Below are 25,621 nucleotides of genomic sequence, written 5' to 3'. Positions count from 1 at the left end.
CAGCCATCTGTAATGAGATCTCACACCCTCTTCTGGTGCGTCTAAAGATAGCTACAGTGTACTTAGATATAATAATAAATAAATCTTTCAAAAGAGAAATCAATTCAAACATAAAGACCCCAGAGTGCTCAGCATGAGGGGGAACTTCTGCTAAGCCAGACGCCTGAGTGGGATGCCCGGAACTCATGGCCTACTGCAGGTTGTCTTCTGCTATGAATCATGCATTTGCTACCTTCTATAAAATAAAAATGTAATAGTGTGGCAACTGTACCCTAGGCCCTTCCCGAAGCCCAACAAACAATACTTAAGATGCTAACTATGAGAAATGGCTGCTTTGAGTTTCTGTGGAAGTCATAACGGTGCCTGATTAAATGACATTTCTTATGCGCAGTACTTAGAGAAGACTTGGTATGCCTGACCATCCAGGTCTATCACAGCAAAACACGGGACAGGAGGCTGGGATGGAAGCAAAGGAAGCCTTAGCCACAAAGTTTATTGAAATTTTTGCCAAGAATGAAAAGTATGGCTGGAAAAAAATTTTAAAATCAATAATTCTGAATAATTCTAATGAGCAAGAGTATATATAGGTGATGTCTATTTCTCTTCGGTTTTGATCTAGATTGATTGAGGACATGGGACATATATGCTTAGAGGGTTCCCAGAAAAGGATTGGGCTTGGGAGTCTGTATTAATTGTCTTTTTCCTTTTTAAAAGACTTCATTATTTATGTGTTTGTATGTGTACTTGCCTGTAGGTACCCAGAGACCAGAAGAGGAAGTCTGATCTTGATTAAAGGCAGTTGGGAACATCTCAGTGTGAGTGCTGGGAACTAAACTCTGGTCCTCTGAAATAGAAAGTGTTCTTGACCACAGAGCCATCTCTTAGTCCCATTCAATTGTTCTGAGTATGAAAAGTATGGGTCAGTGCGACAGCTCGGTGAGTTAAGCTTGCCAAGCCATGTCTGACAACCCAAGCTGTATCCGTGGGACCCACATGTGGAAGGAGGCAACAGACTCCAGCACATGGTCTGATTTCCACATGTGACACGTACACCTATTCCACTCGCAACACACACATACAACAGAAAAAAACTAGAAATCATAATGATTATAAAACATGTCCCCAAGCATTTGAGTTATCTGTAATCTTGGGGAATTATCAGAAGCCAGGAGGGGGGCTGTATTATGATTTATATATGAAATATACCCACAAAATTTCATGTACTGAAGGCTTGCATCCTAGGACTGTAGAGTTCAGGGTAGGATGGGAGAGATGTCTGGATCTTGAGGGCTCTGGCTCCATCAAGGACTGATGCATTTATGAATTCCCAGCTCAATGTGTTTGTAGAAAGGACTTGGCTAGCTTGTTGCTTATTTATCACCTTTTATCAAAAAGTTGCGAAAAGGGAACATGAACATTTTAATGACTGTGAGCACCATATTATGAAACTCAGCTGCTGTAAGCTACTATAGGGTAGCCTGTTTAATAAGTTGGTAAGCCAACAACAGAATCTACACTACACCAAAACAATGTTTGTAGTCCAAAAGTCCTCCTAACACTGGCTTACTACCCAGAAGTTATATGAAAGATGAAATGGTGTTGCTTGAAGGAAAGAAAACGTATTATAAGTCCAGGAATCAGGACAAAACTTCAAAATAAATATCACCCAACAGGCCTTATTGCTGCTAGCACACATGGACAAAATTTCTATATTGTTAATTTCTCTTGGGTATGAATGATACTTACTAAACACTGAAAACTGAGTTCACGCTACTTTCTAACATTCCTTACCTTCATGAAGGTTTTCTCAACTGTTGAGACAAGTGATTTTAAAATACTTAACAGAACTACAACTTTCTACGCATCTTACATCAGTGACTTCCCTTCATTGTGAAGTCTTACACATTTAGTAAGGTCCTAGAAAGTAGCGACGGCTACTTCCTTATTATATTTCTTTCCTCATATTCATGGGTCATCTTGAGTATGAGTTCTTTCCATGTTTTCAGAGTAAGCTGTCACAGCTGAGGGCTGTCGCACATTCCTTGGCTTCTTAGTAGTGCACGTCCCAGTCTGATGAAACCAAGACGTGAGGGGTGAAGGGTTTCTGCCATTCCTCCTGTCTGAAGTGACTGTTCACCGTGAGTTACAAGTGTTTGGTTAGTAAGGAAAATCTATCGTAGGCTTCCCTATATTCTCAACAAAAGGTTTCTCTCGCGCGTGGATTTTTACGTGGTGTATGAGGTTAGATGAAGAAGTGAAGGTTTTCTCACATTCCGTACACTCATAGGGCCTCTCACCAGTGTGAGTTCGGATATGTTCAGTTCGGCTTGAGGAAGTAGTGAAATCCTTCCCACAGTACTTACACTTATAAGGTTTTGTTCCGGTGTGAATACGAATGTGTTTAGTAAGATATGAGAAATACTGAAAGGATTTTCCACATGCATCACACTCAAAGGGCTTTTCAACTTCATGAGTTTTTAAATGGTCGTGTAGCAGATTGTACCTACGGTAGGCCTTCCCACAGTCCTTACACTCGTAGGGTTTGTCTCCAGTGTGAATGGCTAGATGCTTACGTAAGTACGAGGAGTTGAGGAAGGCTTTCCCACACTCCTTACATATGCATGGTCTCTCTCCACTGTGAGTTCTTAAGTGTCTACGCAGGTACGAGGAAGCATGGAAGACTTTGCCACATTCACCACATATGTGAGGCATCTCCCCACTGTGCGTTTTTCTTATATGGTTATGTAGGTAAGAGGAATTGAGGAAGGCTTTCCCACACTCCTTGCATATATAGGGTCTCTCTCCACTGTGAGTTCTCACATGTCTACGCAGATTTGAGTAAGAATGGAAGGCTTTTCCGCATTCTCCACATATGTAGGGTCTCTCTCCACTGTGAGTTCTTCCGATGTGGTTCCGCAGGTATGAGGAAGTAAGGAAGGCTCGCCCACACTCCTTACATATGTAGGGCCTCTCGCCACTGTGAATTCTTATATGCTGGCTAAGGCGTGGGGATGAAGCAAAGGCCTTCCCACACTCTTTACATGCAAAGGGTTTCTCTGAAGCATGGGTTGATATATGTGTTATAAGGCCTGACCGCTTAGCAAAGGCTTTTCCACAATCCTTACATTTATATGGTTTCTCTCCAGTGTGAGTTCTAAAGTGTTCCACTAGCCTTGAGTAGGTAGTGAAGGCTTTCCCACACTCCTTACATTCATACGGTTTCTCTCCAGTGTGGCTTCGCAGGTGTCTGTTGAGATTTGAAGATCGTCCAAAGGCTTTTCCACAAATCTTACATGGGTACGTTTTTATGGTGTGCACTGGAGCAGACGTGTCATGCTCTGAGTGGCTGAGATGGCCAGTGCTCCACGCACTGTGGCTTTTCACATGTGTCTTGAAATAAGAGTGCTCACTGAAAATTTCTCCACATTGTGCATAGTAAGAGAGTTCTCGTGCACTGTGGCTTCTGCCCTGTTGATAAAGCGATGAATCAGGGTTAGACAGGTTTTCAGACTTATCAAAGGATTCCACTTATGTGAGGGCACAAAAACAATGAATTTTTCCACTCTGACTACATGCAGGACTCCTTCCCCAAAGTCCAGAACCCTGAGTTCCAATCTTGGAAAGATGCCCCAGTATTTTAGTAGTATTACTAGTTTCTGAGACAGGGTTTTACTATGTAGCCATGGCTGGTCTGAAGCTCTATGTAGAGAAGGCTGGCTTCAAAGTTAGAGATCTACCTGTCTTTGCCCTCTGTATGCTGGGAATAAAGGCATATGCCACCATACCTGGCCCCTTGCCTCAGCCAGCTATCTATCTATCTATCTCTCTCTCTATTTATCTATCTATCTATCTATCTATCTATCTATCTATCTATCTATGCCTCTATTATATACCTCTGGCTGTCCTGGAACTGAATATGTAGATCAGACTGGTCTCAAACTTAGCGAGATCCATCTGCCTCTGCCTCCCAAGTGTTTGGATTAAAGGTGTGTATCACCTACCTAGGCTTGCTTCAGTATTTTAATGAAATTATTTTAAGAATTGCAGAAATCAGTGAAATACATGCAGGAATGTGTACTCAGGAGGGCTCTATCACCCCAAGTTTTGACACAGCTCTTAAGACATTTCTCTTAATTAGGTAGATATTATTTCCCTTGCATATTTACCATTTGCGTCGATTTTTCTACAAAATTCCCAAACTGAATGTGGCAAATAAATCTCATAATTTATTAAGACTATTTTTTCACTCTTAACTCTTGTTCTCGTTCGTTCTCTCTCTCTCTCTCTCTCTCTCTCTCTCTCTCTCTCTCTCTCTCTCTCTCTCTCTCTCCCCTCCTCCCTCTCAGGCTCTTCCCTTCCCCCCTCCCTACATGACCATGGCCAGCCTCTACTTCTCTCTCTCTCTCTCTCCTACAATAAACTCTCTAAAACCAAAATAGACTATTTTTTCTCTCCTGTTGATAAATGAATGAATGATAAAGTATGTTCTTTAACTTTTTTGTAGCATGTTTTCTTTCAAATTAAATGATGTGACAGTAGTTGCTATTTGATCTAAGCTCAAAAGAATCATTAAGATATACATTAAACTGCCTCAAAGCTGGTATCTAGTTACATACATGGGGCCATGCACTTGTGGTCTCTGTTTTAAAATAATTATGCTGAGTGAGGTAGGCAGGTCTCACTGACTCAGAGAGCTTCCTTGTCTAGCTAATGAGTACTGGGCCAGCCAAGGCCCTGTCTCAAATAAACAAAGTAAACAAATAAGACTGCATTTATTTATTTTGGAGGGGAGAATGTAGTGCATATGGTAGTGTGCATGTAGGGGACAGATAGAGGACACCCTGCGAGTCGGCTCTCTCCTCTGCTGTGGACCACACTCATGTTGTCAGGCTTCGCATCAAGAGTCTTTACCCACAGAGACAATTGAGCAGAAGGATCTCTTAAAGAACAGGTTTTGTGATAGGTTTGGGACACCTCAAAATTTATTATATTCAAAATACTTCAGATACACTGCTTTCCCTACTGCGTGTGTGCCATTTGGTTGCTACAATGGACTTCAGTCTTCTTGAGTGAGGGAAATGACAAGTGTCTCTGGTCAGTCTTACTGTTTGTATTCCACTGGAAGTCTGTCCCCTCAAAAAATCCTGACGCAATGTTGACTCTTGGGTGCCAAGTGGCATTTCCCATTCTGAAGATAAACAGAAAAACAAAATTAAGGGTTGGGGAAAAATAAATGGTCAGTTACAAAGTTAACAACCATGGGCTTGTTTTGACTGTCCCACTGAACCTGTTTTGAGAAAGTAAAGTGTGACCATTTTGACAAAGCCAATCAATTGACTACACTAAAGATGTGAGTTTTCAAAGTTTTATTTCAAACTGACTCTTTGAAAATTAAAACTCATGGTAAATGAAAATCATATTGTTAGGGCTGCAAGGTAGCGATGATCTGATCAAATATATAACAGACAAGAACCAACAGGTCAGTCTGCAAAATTACATGAAAACCTTAGAAGGCAAAAAGTAGGAACAGAGGATTTCCTTTCTCTACCTGTACGAGGGGCACACTTAGAGCCACCAAGTACATCTTAAAAAGATCTCACATTTGAATTCCAAGCATATTCTTCACCAACACTCACCTTGGAGATCTTCTCTGTGCAAATCCTCTTCTTCCAACCAGGAGATCAGACTGGGCTTGATGACCTCACAGCCTTACACGTGGAAAGTGCGTCCGTGGGGGAATTCATGCAAAAGAGCATAAAAAAATCAGTATAATATAGTAGCTGCTTGAGTTTTTCATTCTGTTTTGCTTTGATTTGGTTTCGGACAGGGCATCCTGGCTGCTGTGGAATTTGATATGTAGACCACACGGACTTCAAACTCACAAAAAGCTGCCTGTCTGCCTCTTGAATGCTTCAATTAAAGATGTGTTCGCCATGCCAGGCCACGTGCTTCTAATGAAAGCAGGGCGATTATTTCAGAGCGGTTGAACAAGCAAATACTGCCTCTTCTGTGCCCTGATGACTAATTACTGCTGATTTGAGACACTCCAATTAATTATTATATATATTCTAAGAAAACACTAATACTCAAGTCAAATAGAAAGTAAAGTGAAACAAAAATAATTTTACTTTCGAGCAGCAGGCTACATAGTATCAGACTCATGTGGGTTAAACTTAGTTCTCTTGGAGTTGCTGAATCAGTGGAAGGAAGAGAAGACCCCCCCCCCAGCAGGGCTGGAGAGCAAACAGAGGGACTTGCATAGAACACCCAGCTCAATTAAATTTTAACATTTACTTATTTGGGGGGCTAGAGAGATGGCTCAGCGGTTAAGAACATTGTCTGTTCTTCCAGAGGTCCTGAGTTCAATTCCCAGCATCCACATGGTGGCTCACAACCATCTGTAGTGGGATTCAATGCTTTCTTCTGGCGTGTCAGTGACTGCGTACTCATATATGTTAAATAAATAAATAAATTTACATTTTAATTTATTTTGAGACGGGGTCTCACTATGTAGCTCTGGCTATCCTGGAACTCAGTAGTAACTGGCCTCAAATTCACAAAGGCATATCTGCCTCCCAAGTGCAAGAATTTGAACTATGCACCATCATGCCCAGCTAATAATTGATGATTCTAATAGGGTGATTGTCATTCATATAGTACAGTATTTAACGAACTACCATAGAAAATTAAAATGCATAAGAACCCCATTTATTCATGGTTTTGCTGACTGTGGTTAGTCACACATTTCCTACCCTGTCCTGAAATATGAAACATAAATTTCCAGCAATTTTTCTTTTTCTTTCTTTTTTTTTTTTTTTTTTTTTGAGACAGGGTTTCTCTGTGTAGCCCTGGCTGTCCTGGAACTCACTCTGTAGACCAGGCTGGCCTCGAACTCAGAAATCCACCTGCCTCTGCCTCCCAAGTGCTGGGATTACAGGCGTGCGCCACCATGCCTGGCTTCCAGCAATTTTTCATATGAACTTGCACAGCATTTTGCGTAGAGTTACAGAATCTCACACTCCTCCTCTGCTCGCTCTTGGATGCCAACCATCCTTTGCCCACCCATCTGAGCCGTGCCGCCTCTGCCGCCTGCTCCTAGCACTCAGCTCCTCAGTACACACAGCCTGCCAGGCATACTGGCATGAACCTGTGATCCCAGCATTTGCACATGGGAAACAGATCTCTGTGAATTCAGAGAGCTTGATTTACACAATGAGTTCCAGTTCAGCCATGGCTACATAGTGAGACCCTGTCTCAAAACAAAGCAAAAAAGCAATATAGCAACAGGTGTGCTCATATAGCCCTCATTTTTACTAATGGCCTCAAAACAGAACAGAGGTCATGATGGCAATTTAGACATGTGAAAGAGAAGTTGTGAAGTGCTTCACTTAGCAAAACATTGATAATTCTGGACAATAAGGAACGGGTGGAAGGGAGATTAGCTGAGGTTGCTAATCTCCACTTTTAGATGTTTCACTTATTTGAGTGTTTTACTTTCGTGTATATGCGTACTATGTGCATATAGTGCCGCAGAGACCAGAAGAGGGAGCCGGCCTCTCGAACTGGAATTACAGGCAGTTATGAGCTGCTGTTCTGGAGCAGGGAATCAAACCTGGGTCCTCTGCATGAGCAGCAAGTGCTCTTTATTGCTGAGCCACCTCTCCAGTCCAATGCTAATATCTACTCTCAAGCAGTCTCCAGCCAGATATTGCAGTACAAATGTAAAATCCCAGCACTTGGGAGGTGAAGACAGGAGGATCAGGGGTTCAAGGTCAACCATAACTACAATTGGATCTTGTATCCCAAAATATAAATAAATAAATAAATAAACCTCCAGTCAGTGAAATCATGAAAAAAGAATTCATGAAAGTTTTGCTACAACTCAAAAAAGTTACTGCTGCACATACAGTTAAATTACTGCTGCATATATTAAGTTACTGCTGCACATACAGTTAAATTACTGCTGCATATATTAAGTTACTGCTGCACATACAGTTAAGTTACTGCTACACATACAGTTAAGTTACTGCTGCACATACATTAAGTTACTGCTGCACATACAGTTAAGTTACTGCTACACATACAGTTAAGTTACTGCTGCACATACATTAAGTTACTGCTGCACATACGTTAAGTTACTACTGCACATACAGTTAAGTTACTGCTGCACATACGTTAAGTTACTGCTGCACATACAGTTAAGTTACTGCTGTACATACAGTTAAGTTACTGCTGCACATACAGTTAAGTTACTGCTGCACATACAGTTAAGTTACTGCTGTACATACAGTTAAGTTACTGCTGCACATACAGTTAAGTTACTGCTGCACATACAGTTAAGTTATTGCTGCACATACAGTTAAGTCCTATCTACAGTTTAGGCATCCACTGAAAACCTTTAATCTCTTCCACAAACAGGTTATGAGATTAGGACAAAGTCTGTGTGTCTCTTATTTTCCTTGCATTCAGGTCCTTCAGACTATATCATCCCCCCCTCCCTCAGAAGCCATAGAGAGCGGTGGCAGTCCTACCTGCTGAGGCCAGGTTCTGGTAATTCTCCAGCATCACCTCTCTGTAGAGGTCTCGGTGAGCTTGATCCAATAAAATCCATTCTTCTTGGGTGAAGTCCACAGCCACATCATCAAAAGTTACTGAGACCTAAATCACACACACACACACACACACACACACACACAGAGTCACATTGAGTAACAATAATATACACACCAATGTTCTCCACAGTTGAGAGGTGAGAAGCAAAACCCACACAGAAATCTGATAGCTTCCAGTGACTGCCCTAGAACGGAGAGGTCCCAATAACCCCACTCCCATCTAGACTCAACCTGTTGGTCTGCTCCAGTCGGTTACTACTAACAACCCTCTGACAGGTGAGCCGACCTTGCCACAACCAGGCTAGAGGCCCTTCTCTCAGTTTTTTGAAATATACTTCTAAGTTGCACATACTGCGTCAACAGTAACAGATAAATGCTCCAAGAAAAGAACACTAGATCTTCCTTATTATCTGTCAGGATAACTGAATGGAACTGGACATAATCACAAAGTGCATTTGGCATTAAGAGTATTCTCGTAACACCTCAACCGTATCAGAGGTCCCACTCTCTCAGAAATCCAGCTAGCTTCTCAGTTCTTGAGGGACTTCTACTTGTTCTGGAAGCCCTGGACATCAAACCTGCCCTGAAGGTGGATCTGCAAGGTAGAAGCAAGCGCGTCACTTAGGAGACACAGTTCTACATACCTGGTAACAATTTGTCAGGCAATCAGCTACCATCTTTTCTACCTTTCTCTTTTCTTCAAGAATGGGGTCTGAGTGCCTACACAGAGTTCCTGGAAAAGACAAAAATCCAGAGAAGTCAGAGTTGCCTTTAACTCTTTCATACCTCAACACCATTCTACCTTCCAGTTTCCTTTCCTGCTGCTGTGATAAAATACTCTGACAGAAGCAACCGGAGGAGAAAGGGCGTGCTCTGGCTCACGGTTTCAGGTTACAGTCTGTCATGGGGGGTGGGGGGGGAGTGAAGGAGCTTAAAGTCACCTCGCAGCAACAGTCAGAAAGCACAAAAGCAATGGATACATCGCTCAGCTCACGCTCGCTTTCACACAGTCCGGGGTCCTAGCCAAAATTAAGTTGGGTCCGTCCCCATAAATTAGCCCAATCCAGATAGTCCCTCATGGATATGCTCAGAGGTTAACCTTAATTTAGACAGTACCTCAAAGGAGGGCCCAGAGATCTGTCCCCTAGGTGATATTAGAAGCTGTTGACAATGAATAACCATCACACAGCCCTAGTGTGAAATTTGTGTAATCCTGCACAACAGAGAAAACTCACACGCATATCCACAAACGTGTTGCTAGAGTAATCTGTCTCACCTAGGACCAGGAAACAGGCTCGTGAACCATGCTCCCCACTGGGAAAATGTCTCATTTTATAGGAAAGACAACTTCAAGTCGGAGGGAGAGGTGGCACATTTTTTATTGGTCCTAGTGATGTATCTCATAAGTGCTTTTTCAAACACACATAGCAGGGACTTCATTTACAAGCCACACTATTAAGCTTTGCCTATTGAAATGTTCTCACAAACTCGTGTTGACAGCTTGGCAACGCAGCAGTGTTCAGAGATGCAGCCTTTGGGAGGGGACTGGATAGTGAGAGATCTATCACCAATTGATTAAACCATAGATGGACACATGACGTGATGTGAGATGGCAGAATTTAGAGTGTGGGCCCAAGATGGAGGGAGTGGGTCACTGAAGATGGTATTTTTTCTATGTTCTTCCTCTTGCTCTGTTCCTGCTTCCAGGCTGCTGTAGGGTGAACAGCTCTCCTCCGTGGTACCTTTCCCACCATGATGTTTTGCCTCACCACAGGCCCAGAAATGTGGCCAGCTGAACCTGGATTAAAACCTCTGGAATATGGTGCAATAAATTGTTTCCTTTAAAGATGCTGGTGTCAAGTTTCTCTTTGATTTGAGACTAGGTCTCATGTAGTCTGGGCTGGTCCCAAGCTTGGCATACAGCCAAGGACAAACCTGAATTCCTAATCTTCCCGGCTCTGCCTTCCAAGTCATGGAATTACAGGTGTGCACTGCTATACCTGGCTTATGTGGTGCAGGATAGAAACAGGGTCTTTGAGTATGCAAGGCAACTAGCCTACCAACTGATCTTAGCCCCAACTCTAATACCAGGTATTTTATCACAGCGACAGAAAACTAGCCCAAGCATTCACTATCTACTAAGTGCCCCTAAAGTGCTACCAGGCAGGGTAGACTGTTCAGACCTGATCAGATTCTCTGAAAAGGAAGGTCTGGCCGTGGCGCACCCTAGCAGTCACCATGATGGAGGTGGAAGTGCCCATGCTCCTGTCTCCATGCAAGGAAACCTTACTTAGGTATCACAAGGGACAGAGAAACTACACTCCTATGTGGAGTTTATAGGAGCCTCTTCCTACCAATCATTAAAAAGCAACAGTTCATTACCAAACATGAGCTCACTAAAGAGCACCCTAAAGATAGTGACCTTGTAACAGGGGCATTACTAATAACACTGTCATTTACTGAAGACCAATGCATGAATACACAATATGTTTATATATGAACCCATTATTATTTTTTAAAAACCAATTACATTTTATTTTGTATATAGAGGAGTTCCCATCTTATACATGTAGAGGTCAGAGAATAACTCGGTTCTCTCCTTCAACCACAAGGATTTGGGGGGGGATTAAACCCAGGTCATTTAGCTTGGGGTAAATGCCTTTGCCTGCTGAATCATCTTGATGGTCCTATATAAACCTATTTAATTCCCTTACCAACCCTCCAGAGTAGACATAATAGAAAATCAGGCCTAGACACCACAAGTAACTGTTTCAATATGGTAGTTACGTAGTGGGAATGTAGACTGAACGCAGGAAGTTGTTGCAAAGTTCTAATCTTCTGTCAGGCTTTGGTTTCTAAATCTAGAATTAGAAATTCTTCTGCCTCGGTTTTCCAAGTTCTGGGATAATGGTGCGTGCAGCCATGGCTTCATTTTCTGTGATTGTAATTCACGCCTCAACATGATCAGAAGTCAGCCTAGACCTGTAATGTACAATATAGCAGTGACATCCATAAGTACTACCAATCAACTCTATGATGTCACTGATTGATTGATTGATTGATTGATGAGACAAAGACTCACATAGCCCAGTCTGGCTTTGAACGTGCTATAAGATTGAAAATGGGGGGGCAGCTCCCAGCCAGGTGCCACATAGGTCCAGACTATGCATAACACATCTGTCTGGTGCCACTTCCTAAGATGACCCCAGATACTCAGAGGCCCCAGGTGCCACTAAGAGGAGCAAGTAAGTGGTGGAGAAAATGGAACAGAAAGAGAAGCAGAAGGATGTGTGCACAAGGACAGGCAGAGCTGGAGTCCGCCTGATGTGCGTAGCCTGTGAAATCACCTAAAGCCATTGTGAGGTCCTGGCCGGAGCTGCTATCAAGGGCTATTGTCTGGGTGGTGGTCCTGCAGTAGCAGGGGTCATTAATCACCAAAGGCCCTGCAGCCATCCCGGGTCTGGGCTGCTGTCTGGGGCCATGTTGATGTCTAAGGGTTGTGAATAGCTAGCCCCACCCCTCACCAGCTGTAGTGCTCCGGAGAGAGCCCTGCACTTGCCGGGGAAGCACAGTAGAGCTGGCCCTGGTTTCAGGAGTTGAGGGTGAGCCGGTCCAAGGATTTGAGTGTGGGAGAGCTAGTCTGGTCATTCATCTGCAGTGTGGTGGCCTGGGCGAGGGAACGATGCCTCCGCTGCCTCGCCACCCGAGGTAATGAGGAGAGCTGGCCCTGTCTCTCACTGGCTGCAGACTCTGAGTTGGTTCAGCTCAGCTTCTACCCTCACCGGCTGCAGCACTCAGAGAGTGGCCCCATAGCTCACCTAGGCACCACAGCAGAACTGACCCTGGTTGTGAGCGATGCGGGTGAGCTAGTCCCAAGTGCCAGGAGCCATTGTCACAGAGATCTCAAAAACCTCCTCCTCTCAGCCATTTCCAGCTTGCTTTCTCTAGGCTGCCTTTAGAAGGAAATGTACTAGTTTAAAGATTAGCCAAGTAAGCTAGATGGTCAGTAAGTACAGAGCTCACCTGAGTGGGCTCGAACAAACGAAGCTCACCTGTGGGTAGGTTACCATAGCAACTCCTTTCCACTTCATCTCCCCATGATCGACATATGATGCCAAGTTTCTACTGCACCTGCCAAATCTTAGCTAAAACCCTGAGAGACAATTCTGAGAAACTGTTCCTGAGATGCGATGCTAGCCCCCTGAGATTGTTCCCCAAATACAATGACTTTCCCCCTTCACCTCTCCCCACACCTGCTTGCTTGTCTTTATAACACCTTGTGTGAAAATTAAAGATTGACAGCTTGATCGGAATTTCGTCTTGCTATTCAGTTCTTTTGTGTCTGTCTTGTCTCTCGCCTTCCCCTAGGTGGTTCCAGGACCCTGCTGACTGTCCTGTGGGTCGGGACACCCAAGCATGGGAGAGTGGGAGAGCTGGTCCTGTCCCTCACAGGCTGCCACCCTCAGGAGAGCTGGCCCTGCCCCCTGCCAGCTGTGACACTGGGTGAGCTAGCTGGGGCAGTGCTGCAGAGTTCACCCTGTGGTATGTATGTGTGAGAGAGCTGGTGGGCTGACTGACTCAGCTACCACTGAGGCCCAGATCTAGAGCTTTGAGCTGACTTAGCCCAACATGTGCCCTATCTATGAACTGCTGTAGTGCAGGAAGGGGCAGGTCCTGCAGATGCAAAGCGGAAGGATCTCTTTGACACAGGGCAACAAGAAGATATCTGAGGAGTCCTGGTGAGGATCCAGTATTGATGGTGTAGCAGAAGCCAGAGAGGCCTTGAACCAGACCAACGACTCAATGCACTCAACATTTGCAAGTAAAGAAGTGTGGACAAAAGAGTATAGTGTAGGACACTGCACTGGCTGGTTTTGTGTGTCAAGTTGACACAGGCTGGAGTTATCACAGAGAAAGCAGCCTCTCTTGAGGAAGTGCCTCCATGAGATCCAGCTGTAAGTCATTTTCTCAATTAGTGATCAAGAGGGGAGGGCCCACTGTGGGAGGTGCCATTTCTGGGCTGGTAGTCCTGGGTTCTATAGAAAAGCAAGCTGAGCAAGCCAGGGGAAGCAAGGCAGTAAGCAGCACCCCTTCATGGCCTCTGCATCAGCTCCTGCCTCCAAGTTCCTGCCCCGTGAGTTCCAGGCCTGACTTCCTCTGGTGATGAATAGCAACGTGGAAGTGTGAGTTGAATAAACCCCTTCCCCTCTGACTTGCTTCTTGGTCGTGATGTTTTGAGCAGGAATACAAACCCTGACTGAGACAGACACACTGTGATTCCACATGAGATTTATTTTTTCCTTTGGAGGGGTAGGTTGCAAGGGCAGAGGGTGGATATGAAGGAACGGGGAGATAAGTGGGACTGGGGCACATGATGTGAAATAAGCAAAAGACCAATAAAAAGTGAGAGAGACAGAGAGAGAGAGAGAGAGAGAGAGAGAGAGAGAGAACAAATATGACTTTGAACTCCTGATTCTCCTGTCTCTACCTCCCAAGTGTTAGAATTACAAATATGAAACCTAGCTTGTAGTATTTCTAAACGTTTGGTTTGCTGGTTAAGACTAACACAGAATTTGAGATGTAGAGCAGGTTAGCCTCAAAGTCACATAGAGCAGGCTAGCCTCAAATTCACAGAGATCTTCCTGCCTTTGCCCTTCGAGAACTGCCATACCTATCTAAACTTTATAACTGTATTGTGCTCCAGTTGACGGTGTTATGTTGTCGTTGCTATTGTGTGATACAGTGCTCGGGTCCTGTCCATGCTTGGCAGGTACTCTACCACCAGTTTCCACTCCACCTTTAGCAAGTCTTAACTCACAGAGGGACTAAGTAAAGGGCAGGCCAACCCTGTGGTCATTTCCCCATTTGTGTAAATGGTGTATATTTGTGTATTTCCTATATGTGTAAATAGATTATAGATACTCTTGACAATTGCCGGAATCCCTTCAATTTTCTGTCTGACTTAGAAAGGCGGAGGGAGCGAACAGAGCTGGGCATGGCAGCCCACAAAGTCCACACACTTAGGAAGTAAAGGCAGAAAGATTGCTACAGTTTGCAAGCCAACTAGCAAAAGGACGACATAACCCCTTTGTCTCCATTTAAGGAGGCCTGATTTTGAATAGAAGGCCATGAGACACCAGCTCCAGGAACCGACCACGAGTCCCAGGAACAAGGCCCTAAGGCACCATCTCCCCTCCCAAAGAACAGCCCGTGGATAACCACAAGAATGGGAAAACATCCTATCCCAGGACGGGCCATCTGTGCTGGGCAGCCCTGTGTCATCCTATGGCTAGACGTTCATGACACAGGAACGCAGACCACTGACCACCTGTGATCCCCCAGCACCCACCAATAAGATTTTAGAATGAAATCACCTAATCCTTTTTTAAAAATTCTTCTAATTCCCTTTAAGAAGGCCTTCGTGCCTCTGTCTAGGGTCACCATTTCAAGTAATGGTTGACCCTGTATGTTGGTTGCTTCTGCAGAATAAATGTTCTTTGTCTTTGCATACTATCTGAGCCTTCAGCGATTTTCTGACCTTTCTGCCAGAGCGACATAGCTAGATCCTGCCCCCAAAACTGAAGAAGAATCCCCATCTCATTCCTCACAGAGATAGAAAAAAGCTACCTTAAAGTTCATCTGAAACCACAAAGACCCAGGATAGCCAAGCAGTCCCAAACAAAAAGAAATGAAGAGGGATTACCATTGCAGATCTTAAGATATGTTACAGACCACAGTCATAAAAATAATATGGTACCAGCCTCAAAACAGACACTCAGACCAATGGGACAAAGTCAAAGACCCAAACATGAGCACAAGTAACTTCAGCCACTTAATATTTGATAAAAATGTCAAAAAATAAATAAAACCATATCAGGAGAAAGAAAGCATGTTCAACAAATGGTGCTGGGAAAACCAGATGCCCATGTGTAGAAGCATGAAATTAGACCCGTGTCTACCGCCCTGCCCCAAACTATCTCCAGATGGGCCACAGACCTTGACCTGATACCATGAGCTTTCCTGGAGAAAAGAAAACAAGCATTATTCTACCCGATCCAGACACAGGGAAGACTTCCTAAGAGGACTCCATTTGCTCAAGAATTAAGCCCAATGATTGAGAAAACCAAAAAGCTTCTGCACAGCTAAAGAAGCAATCAACTGAGTAAAAAGTAAATCTACAGAATGGAAGAGAATCTTGGCCTGCTGTACATCTGACAAAGGATTAATATTCAGAATATGTAAAGAGATATTAATAGAAACAAAGAAACCAAAACAAGAAACATACGACCTATTCAAAACAAGCAAAAAACAAAACAAAACAACAACAACAACAAAACCGGACCTTGGATCTGAACAGAATTCTCAAAGGAAAAAAAGAAACATCTCAAAAATTTTGATCATCACTAGCAATTAGGGAAAACTAAATCAAAATATCTTCGATGGCCAAAGATCAACCAATAACAAACACTGAACAGGGTCGGGGTCGGGGGAAGGAACCCTCCTTTACTGTTGGTGGGATTGCAAATTGGTAGAGCCACTATGGAAAGCGAGTGGAGAATCCACCCTTTTCCATTTTTTTTTCCCTAAGGTAAGGTTTCTCTGTATAGTCCTGGTTCTCCTAAATTTGCTCTGTAGACCAGGCTGGCCCCTGCTTCCCAGAGTGCTGGGATTAAAGACGTGTGCCACCACTGCCAGGTACAACCATGGAGAACTCGCAAAAAGCTAAAATAGCTCTCCCTATGACCCAGCCGTACCACCCCTCCTTGGCACACGCCTAACGGACTGGATGTCCTACTCCTCAGAAACCGCTCAGCCATGCTCACTGCTGCTCTGTTCACACTAGCTGGGAACCGGAAACAACCTCAATGTCCTCCAACAACAACTGCACACAACTTATGTAGTACTAGTCAGCCGTGAAGAGACAAAGGCAGTCAGGAAGACTGCAGGTAATGGAGGTCACAGTGAGGTGCAGGAGACCCAGAAGGTCAGTTGTCACATGTTCTCTCTTACCTGAGGCGCCTAGCTCCAAATCTTCATTCAGTTGTGAGTATACAACCTGGAGAAACTGCAGAAAGCAGGAATGTAGAAGGGACCATTGCCAGAGAGTGGGGGCAGTAACAGGAGAGTGGCAAAGTGTAGGTGATCTGAGATGGGAAACGGAGAAAATGGGGGAGGGCTTTAATCAGGGGGGGGGAGGGAGAAAATACGCAAGGAGGGAGGAGGGCAAACCAACAATAAGGATATCCGAAAAAGTTATAAGGAATCGGACTACTAACTATTTAACCTAAAAATATCCTGTAATACACGGAAGTCTTTACACACACACACACACACACACACACACACACACACACAGCTGAAACGAAACCTGTTGCTATGTACTGTAATGCTAAATTCTGTATCCAAAGGTCTAGGCCTACAATGTGAATTCTCACATTTACCCCCTTTCGTTGTGCAAACCTAGCTCCTTAATTTAAAACTACTGGTTAAATAAAAGTGGTTAAAGGCGATTGCTGGAGGGATGAGAGGTAGACGGTTTTGAGTTGTCTGGAAAAGGAGGAAGAACAAGGGAGAGGAGGAAGTTCTATGAGCACACGACCAGGAGAAACAGCTAGGTTTTGGGGAGCACCACTGAGGAGGTAGCCAGGCCAGCAGTTACATTAGGGGTTACCCCCAGTATTTGTCAAAGCCAAATAAAATAACCATAGTCTGAGTCTTCTTTATTTGTAAGCTGGTCGGAGTTAAGCTTAAATTGGCTGTACGACATTTCTCATGTAGGCTGGCAATGCTCCCTCCAAGAACCAAAGAGCACCTAACAAAAGGCATGAGATGCCTTCTTTTGAGTTGTTGGTTGGGTTGCCCAACAGACTTGCAAAACATACAGGCTACTGCTTAGGGCCTCCGACACAGTTCACCATTGTCCTTGCCTGACCTACAGTCTGAAACGGCACAAAATTTCACCTGCCACTGCAAAATCCCCTGAGTCGTGAAGTAAAATGACCAGCAACTGAACACAGGAATGTGGTCACGCCAATTGTTTTGTTTTGAGACATCATTATGTAGCCCAGGCTGGCCTTGCGATTCTTAGTTTCTGAGTTGCTGCAATTGCTGGCCTCTGTTACTACCACACACAGCTTCAACTGGTCTTCAATATGACACGTACTGACAATGTTGGTGTCATTTTCTCCATGCTAGTTTGTAATGAGCAGAAGGCAGTCTGCACTGACAGCAAGCAGAAGGCAAGCAGGTGCATCTCCACAACCCTACCTCTCCTGGCTGCCCACTCCCCCTTTTTACACTGCTACACAGTCCCCAGAGGACTTGACAGACCGCAACAGCTACAGGCAAACCATGTTAACATTGCGTTGACTGGACTCGATGACTTAACATTTTCGAAATTCTATAAAACATTTCTGTGACTGGGGAAGAAAAGGCAGGCAGGTCTCTGTGAGTTCCAGGCAATCACTATCTGAGCCAGGCAGGGATATACAGTGACACCCTGTCTTAAAAACAAAACAAAAATAAAGACAAAAAAAAGCAAGGCATGGTAATTTATATCTGAATTCCCAGCACTAAGGAAACCACACCAGGAAGATTATGAATTCAAGACCTCTTTAAGCTACAAAAAGAGACCTTATTCAAAAAGTAAAACAAGCCAATCACATCGCCCCCTTCTCCCTCACCCCCCTCCCCGTGGGAGAGAGGCTAGGGAAATAGTCGACTTGAGTTCAATTCTCCAGGACTCAGAGTAGCAGGAGGGAACTGCAGGTCATCCTCTGGTCTCCATGTGTGTCTGCTATGGCATCTTTGTGTGCACACACAAATATGAAAGGATAGTTTATAAAAAAATGTACAGTGAAGATTTAGGGCTGAGATTTTCTAAAGGTTCAATGATAGTCACGTAAAGTCGTTCATGTGAAGATTTTATTCAGGTGATCGCCCTTTACACCAACCAACACGGGACATTACGCTTCACGGATATGTGAATTTTGAGGGCAACATTTTTAAGATTTGAATGTGCTTTAACAAATCTACACAGTCAACTACCTACAGGGCGGGCCATCTACTACACTCCAGCCAAGTGCAGGCCAGAAAGAGTTACTACAGCTATAGCAGCAGGGAGCTCAGAAAGCAAAGGCACTTGTCACAGAAACCCAGAGACCCAAACCCACGACATGAAAGAATGCCATCCACAAAGATGTCCTCTGGCCTCCTCGTGTGTGGCTGCGGCACATGCACAGCCACACCTACCATACATGTGTACACAAAAATAGTAAATAAAAATGGTAAAGCCTATAATACAAAGTTTTCAAGCACTTGGCCTGAATCATTTAGCAGATCCCGAGATACCCAAGTGCCAGACAACGGCTTAGCCTTCCTGGTCCTTTAAAGCAAGTCTAAGCAAACTGGAAACTAAACTCAGAGCCTCAGGCACGGGGTACGTCTGCTACCACTGGGCTACACAGCACACTCAAGGCACCACGCCTCTTTTTAAACTGGCTATTCTGCTTTTGAGAATCAGCTGTGACACATGACCATAGGATAATCATAAACAAAGTTGCTAAAGTAGAACTGAGTAATTCTAGACTGCATGGCCCAGAAGCATCTGGTGCTCACTATCAACTCTTACTGCAGTTTTCTTTCTTTCTTTTTTTTTTTTAAAGAATTTTTATTCATTTTATGTATGAGTCCACTGTAGCTGTTTTCAGATACACCAGAAGAGGGCATCAGATCCTATTACAGATGGTTGTGAGCCACCATGTGGTTGCTGGGAATTGAACTCAGGACCTCTGGAAGAACAGTCAGTGCTCTTAACCTCTGAGCCGTCTCTCCAGCCCCTTACTGCAGTTTTCACAGCTCTTCTTTGGAGCTACTCTAAGCACATGGGGGTTGGGGTGAGAAACACAATAATTTTTAAATATACCATGTGATTGCGATCAGAAATAGCAAAACACATGACCTTCTTAAAGAACTTGAGACTCTTCAAAAGTTACTATAGAATCAGGCATGATGCTAGACACAGAAATTCCAACGCCTGGGAGGTAAAGGCTGGGAGTTAAAAAATTCAGAATCAGCTTCAATCACATAGCAAGGTGTAGGCTAGCCTGGGGTACATGAGACCCTACTTCAGAGAACAAACAGAGGCTATGGAGAAGAACCAGTGAGTAAAGGCCAAGCCAGAACGCCTGGTCTCCAGCACCCAGATGGTGGGAAGCGACAACCAACGCTTGGAAAGTGATCTCTGACCTCTGAGCCACGGTAATTACTTTTTTTTTTTTTTTTTGAGACTTTATAAGGATGTACAGGCCTAGAAACTTCAGATGAAGAGAGCAGAGTTCTCCTGTTTTTCACCAGTAGAAAGCCCTAATTGCCCAGTATCTGTTCCCTTATGTACAAAATGTTCTCGGCAAGGGTGCTCCCTGAATGAGCAGTTTTACTAGCAGTAAAGTCAAGAGGAAGAGAGGTGAAGAAAGAGAAAGGAAATAGAAAGAGTGAGGAAGGAAAGGCATGGAAAAGGAAGGGGGGGGGGCAAAGATTAGGGAAATAAATATTTAGCAGGCGGTGGCAAAAGCCTTTAATACCAGCAGAGGCAGGGGGATCTCCAGGAGTTGAGGTCAGCTTGGACTACCCAGCGAGTTCTGGAAAAGCCAAATGATAAAGATTCACCTCCAAATAGAAATGTTTACTCCTAGACCCCCAAGAATACTTTTTATACCCGAATGTCATGCGGCAGAATTAATCAGACGATGCCAAGGACAAAGCCACACTTTGCAAGGAACAAATCACAGCCCGGGGCGCTCACCCGAGCTCCACGATCGCTGGGCTGTGCGCTGGAGGCGGCGGCTGCAGAGCGATGCCCGCGGCGGGCTCCTGTGCTGGAAGCAGAACCCGGAGGGCGGCTAGGGAGGCTTCTGCAGAGCGCGGGTGAGCAGACGGGAGCTCGGGGAGCACTCGCAGCGGCCGGAGGGAGGCGGGGTGCCCGTGAGACCCGCCCGTCCCAGGCACTGGGCCTACGGGGACCGCCTCCTGGCGAGCAGCGCACACAGCCACGCCTTAAACTGACCCTCCTAGGCCGCCGTCACCCCCACCCCCGCCTCAGCGACTCCCTAGACGCAAAGATGAACCGGACGTGAAGAAAGACACTGCGAACTACAGGACAGCAGCCACCAGTGGAAAAGAATCGGGCTATACAGGCGTCACTTCCGCTTCCGTCCTGGCGTGAAGCCCGGGAGATTTGGGTCCCTGCCACCTTGGACAGAGATAAAATTCTAGGAGCTGGGGAAAGGGCTGGGGCTTCTTCTTGAAGAGGACCCGGGCTGGATTCGCAGTACCCACATGGAGGCGCACAGTGTGCACCAAGCCTGATCTAAATCTTAACCCCAGCCCCTTCTCTCTTCTTCCCTCTTTCCACCCTTCCTCCCTCCCTCCCATTCTTCCCTCCCTTCCTCCCTCCCTCCCACTTCTTGTTTCAGCCTTAGCCTAGGCATGGTGCCACTCTGCCTTTAGTCCCAGCATTCAGGAGACTGAGGCAGGCGGATCTCTGCATTTAAGGCTAGCCTAAAAATTGATACTATGTGTCAAAGAGGTTGAAAATATTCTCGAGTCAAAATGAGCGACTGTGGCCCACGAGTACAGATTAGAACTGCAAGTTCCATATGCAAATATGCTAACTGTTTCATGAGGTTATTACAGTAACAAAGAAAAACATAAAGCATGTGACAGGTTCCCAGACCTTAGAACAACTGGCTTCACAGTGGAAGTACCGTTCAAGCCACACGACTCAGCATATAGACAGAACCACTAGCCAAAATGGAAACAAATCCCTAATCCATCCAAGTCTGTAGTTCTGGAAAGGTCTTTAAATGAACAAACCTTGCTTTTTGTCCTCCGTAGCTCTCCTGGCTAACTGTTCCTGTTAAACTGGAGAATATGGCTAGGACATGGTTTTTGTTTTTAAAAGCTCATCCGGAGAAAGGCTCAGCGCTGCGCTGGGATCCCGAACACCCAGTGTAATAAAGACCCAGCTAAAAAAGACTTCTTATTGGCTTAAACTCATGTCCGAGCAGTCTTTTCTGGTGGATACCACACTATAAGCACGACTCTCCAAATGCTTTGGTAGAAACTTCAGGTAGATCTGTTCCAGAAAAAGAAAATCTCTGCTGTAGGTATCAGATGCACTCTTAGCCTTTTGTTTAGTAGAAACTAGTTCTGTTTGTATAGACCTAATAGTCACAGAGATGGTAGGTCACACTCAGGGCAAGAAATGATTCCTAAGGGTACTCAGGACTGCTGGATTTTGTCAAAGGCTTCTTTTGCACCTACTGAGATGATCATGCGATTTTGGTCTGTGAGTCCATTTATGTGATTTATTACATTTATTGACTTATGTGTGTTAGACCATCCCTGCGTTTCAGGGATAAAGCCAATTTACTCAGATGTATAATCTTTTTAAAATGTTTTTAGAATTTTTATTAGCTTTATCCATTTTATTTTATATGTATTTTTCCAGCATATAAGTCTGTGCACCACATGCATGTTTGGTGGACGTGGAGGTCAGAAGGGGGCATCAGATACCCTAGAACTGGAATTACAGATAGCTATGAGCCAGCGTGTCCTGGGAATCACACCTGCGTTCTCTGCAAGAGCAGCCAGTGCTCACAGTTGCAGAGCAATCTCTCCAGATCCATTTGTAATCTTTTAAATGTGTGTTTGTATTCTATTTTCAAGTATTTTAATGTGCATTTTGGGGAGGCCTGTGTTCTGTAGCTGAGTCTTTTTGTTGTTGTCTTTATCTAATTTTGATATTAGAATGATACTGATTTCATGGAAGAAGTTGGGGTGCTCCTTCTGTTCCCCTCTCTCCTTTTTTCTTTTAACAGTTTAAAAGGACTGGCTATAGTAGTCAAAAAATTCGATGGTATATTTGAAAGTCTGATAGAATTTGGCTATAAATCCATCTGTCCCTGAACCTTTTTTTTAAAGCTAGAAGGCTTTTTATACCATTTCAATGAGGAGTTATAGCCTGATGATTTTGCTCGAAGGTTCATTCTGCCTCCTTGTGCCGTTTCTCAGTCTGTCCCGTGGAGGGGTCTTGATTGTGCTTAATGAGCCTGTTGAGTTGCTGCTTCTTTTCGACTGGTGAGCTTCATTTTCTTGGAGGATGTTACAAGCACACCCTGCTGTTGAGACTCTCATCCTCTCTCTCTCTCTCTCTCTCTCTCTCTCTCTCTCTCTCTCTCTCACACACACACACACACACACACACACACACACACACACACGCACTTTGAGATTTCCGAAGCCCTGTTCAGGATCAGGTTCTCTCTGGTCTCTCTCAGCTCCAGCACCATGAGTCATGCTTTCTGCCATGATGATAGTGGACTAAGCCTCTGAAACTGTTAGCCAGCCCCTGACTCAATGCTTTCTTTTATAAGGAGTTGCTGTGTTCATGGTGTCTGTTCACAGCAATAGAACAATGGCTACAGCACCTATTTATCATTTCTTTTTATTTCTCTAAACAAGAGTTGGGTCAAAATTACATACGTGGTAAATTATACCAAATTAAGATTATCTGTAGGCCGGGTGGTGGTAGCGCACGCCAGTAATCCCAGCACTTGGGAGGCAGAGGCAGGCGGATTTCTGAGTTCGAGGCCAGCCTGGTCTACAGAGTGAGTTCCAGGACAGCCAGGGCTACACAGAGAAACCCTGTCTCAAAAAAAAAAAAAAAAAAAAAAAAAAAAAAGATTATCTGTACACAGTAACGTTTGCTGTTGGAAGTCTTAACTAAACTTTTCTTTGCTTAGAAATGTAACAAGTTGTTTTAAACATTCCACTCCCATTCCTTTACAGATCCTGAGAGTAAGAAAGTTCGAGTTTTAACAAGAGCCTCAGAGATGTTAATGTCCTTGAAAGAGGGAACATTATTTGTAAATAAGACTCAAAGGCAGGGGGTGGGGTGTGCATTCAGAGAGCTAAACATCTGTGACTATATCTAGCTATTTTCATGTTTATATACAAACCTCTCTTGATTTAAAAGTTTCAAATACCATTACACATAAAAATATTAACCTTAAATGAACCACTTTTGTAAGACATTTTTCTTAAGGGGGTGTTAGGCAGTGTCTCCCTTTCTTGGCCTATGCTCGGTACATATAACAGCCTTCTATAGCTGTATAGGTGGAGTCGCCCCCTCTGCTAACAGTTTTTTTAGCCTGTACACCTTAGTTTCTCCACAAAACCTTAGAGGTCTAATTGCATACAAGTGCCTGGGAGGAGTGACTGGATCCCCAAAGCCTTTGTGCAGCTCCTGCTGTTGTGAAAGAATGTTAATATTTAACAAGTCTAGCTGCGATTATTTTAAGCAGGCTTAGCAAGAATTACTATTGAGAGATTTTAGATACAGGGTGACTTTCATCCTCTGAACATCCCACATTTATACCACTAGATAAATAATAGCAGTCCCTACTGGACATAGCTTACCTACTAGACTGTTATCAACCACACAGTGCCTTCTATAGGTTGCTTTGTTGATCTCCTTTTGTTTGTCATAGAGCCAGGGGACCAGCCTGACCCAGAAAAGGGGGTCCTTGGGGAAAGTTTTGAAACAAACATGCTTGGGTCTGAAGTGGTCAGGCCAAGATGCAGGTCCAGAGTTAGCTTTTCAGTGCACTAAACCAGCATGTGACATTGTATTTTTAATATTATACATACCCAAAATGCATTTGAGTCAGATGTTTAGGTAGTGCCAGTACCATCTGTGTCTGTTTATACTGAAATAGAAACAAAAGCAAGACTATCTGGGTTTGGTTGGGCAGAAACAAAGGTAGACCACATCACAGGGCAAGGTAGTACCAAGAACAGAAAGACTATCCTAGCTCAGAGGAAGTAGCTTAGAGAATATATCAATATCATTGCAAACTTCTATATAATCTGAATTGTCATTTCTTGTTCAAATTGAGTGGAGAGCCTATTGATATTCTCCACTAGCATTGTCAAAGCCTGATGTCAGTATTAACACCTCTCTAAGATCAGATTGACAGTTTCTCCATGCAACCAATTCATGAATAGAAGGAATTCAGTAGGTTTTAAACAAGTCCAGGCAGCTTGTCTCTGTCATTGGGTATTAGACACTCTGGTTCAGCTACACCTCTCAACAGCCATAGCATATGGAGATGTAACTCTGTAAGAGGAGATGGCTTACTTAATATTTCTACATATCTTCTTGGGAGTAGGCTCATATTCTGTATGTATTTTTCCTTTCCAAACAGGAAAATTATCATCAACTCTGGGCAAAGTGGCTACAAGGCACTGGGCTATACAGAGGTAAGGTCATACATAACCTCAAGGCCCCCTTCTTTTTTAACTAACTAAATCACGTGGGCTAATGCAGAAGCACCGACCTTTACAGATCTAGAGAAGCAAGGGTGGCCAAGGGCTAGGGCGTAGGCAGCCTGTGTCCCATTACCTGACACAGGGTAATTCATAAAGAATGAAAGCTTATCCCTCGCGGTGCTGATGGCTGCAAAACCGAAGGATAAGGTCCAAGAGGTTTCAATATCTACTGAGAACATGAGCTCTGCTTCTAAGATAGTCCTATTGCTGAACTTAACATAACAAAAGGATCAAAAAGGAACAAATGCTGTTCTAGACAAGGTGACATATGCATTGAGAAGGCTGAGGCAGGAGGACTATAAATTCAAGGCCAACCTGGGCTGATGAGATCTGGTCTCAAACAAGCAAGCAAACAAAAGATTACATACTATATCTTTACATCATGGAAGTCATGAAATGTGTGAATACTATAGATGCTTTGTCAGCAACTGCCAGAGAATATAGGAGGACCAGGTGCTCATCTCTGAAAGTCCTGTTAATCCCACTGAATTGAAGAGAAAAAAGACTGACCACAAATTATGGCCAAATCAAAACAGGCTTCATTCTGCACACATCAAAGCTGGTCCAGCTGCCGTCTCCCCCACTAAGACAGAGTTGAGAGAACAGTTCTGTGTCAG

At 44.1% G+C, this 25,621-nt stretch overlaps 1 protein-coding gene across 1 annotated transcript; it reads right to left on the bottom strand.

Annotated features, from left to right (window-relative positions):
* Positions 1-462: 462 nt before the first annotated feature.
* On the bottom strand, positions 463-20,717 carry LOC127689386 (zinc finger protein 778-like). The gene is made up of 6 exons (XM_052189036.1): positions 20,416-20,717; positions 9,257-9,345; positions 8,532-8,658; positions 5,637-5,708; positions 5,106-5,188; positions 463-3,468 (listed from the first exon to the last, which is right to left on the bottom strand). Exons 2-6 carry the CDS (start codon positions 9,287-9,289, stop codon positions 2,158-2,160), a joined length of 1,626 nt encoding a protein of 541 aa, XP_052044996.1. The 5' UTR covers positions 9,290-9,345; positions 20,416-20,717; the 3' UTR covers positions 463-2,157.
* Positions 20,718-25,621: the final 4,904 nt, after the last annotated feature.

This window comes from Apodemus sylvaticus, chromosome 7 (genome assembly GCF_947179515.1).
Source record: "Apodemus sylvaticus chromosome 7, mApoSyl1.1, whole genome shotgun sequence".
Classification (NCBI taxonomy): domain Eukaryota; kingdom Metazoa; phylum Chordata; class Mammalia; order Rodentia; family Muridae; genus Apodemus; species Apodemus sylvaticus.
This window is presented reverse-complemented; position numbering and strand designations above follow the sequence as displayed.

What these genes read in the sequence shown, in the direction of transcription:
- LOC127689386 (XM_052189036.1), bottom strand. Translation starts at nt 9,289, where the DNA reads ATGGTAGCTGATTGCCTGACAAATTGTTACCAG. An exon ending in CCAGAACCTGGCCTCAGCAG is followed by an intron (nt 5,709 to 8,531) that starts GTAGGACTGCCA and finishes TCCACGTGTAAG; the next exon opens with GCTGTGAGGTCATCAAGCCC. An exon ending in GCACAGAGAAGATCTCCAAG is followed by an intron (nt 5,189 to 5,636) that starts GTGAGTGTTGGT and finishes GTTTATCTTCAG; the next exon opens with AATGGGAAATGCCACTTGGC.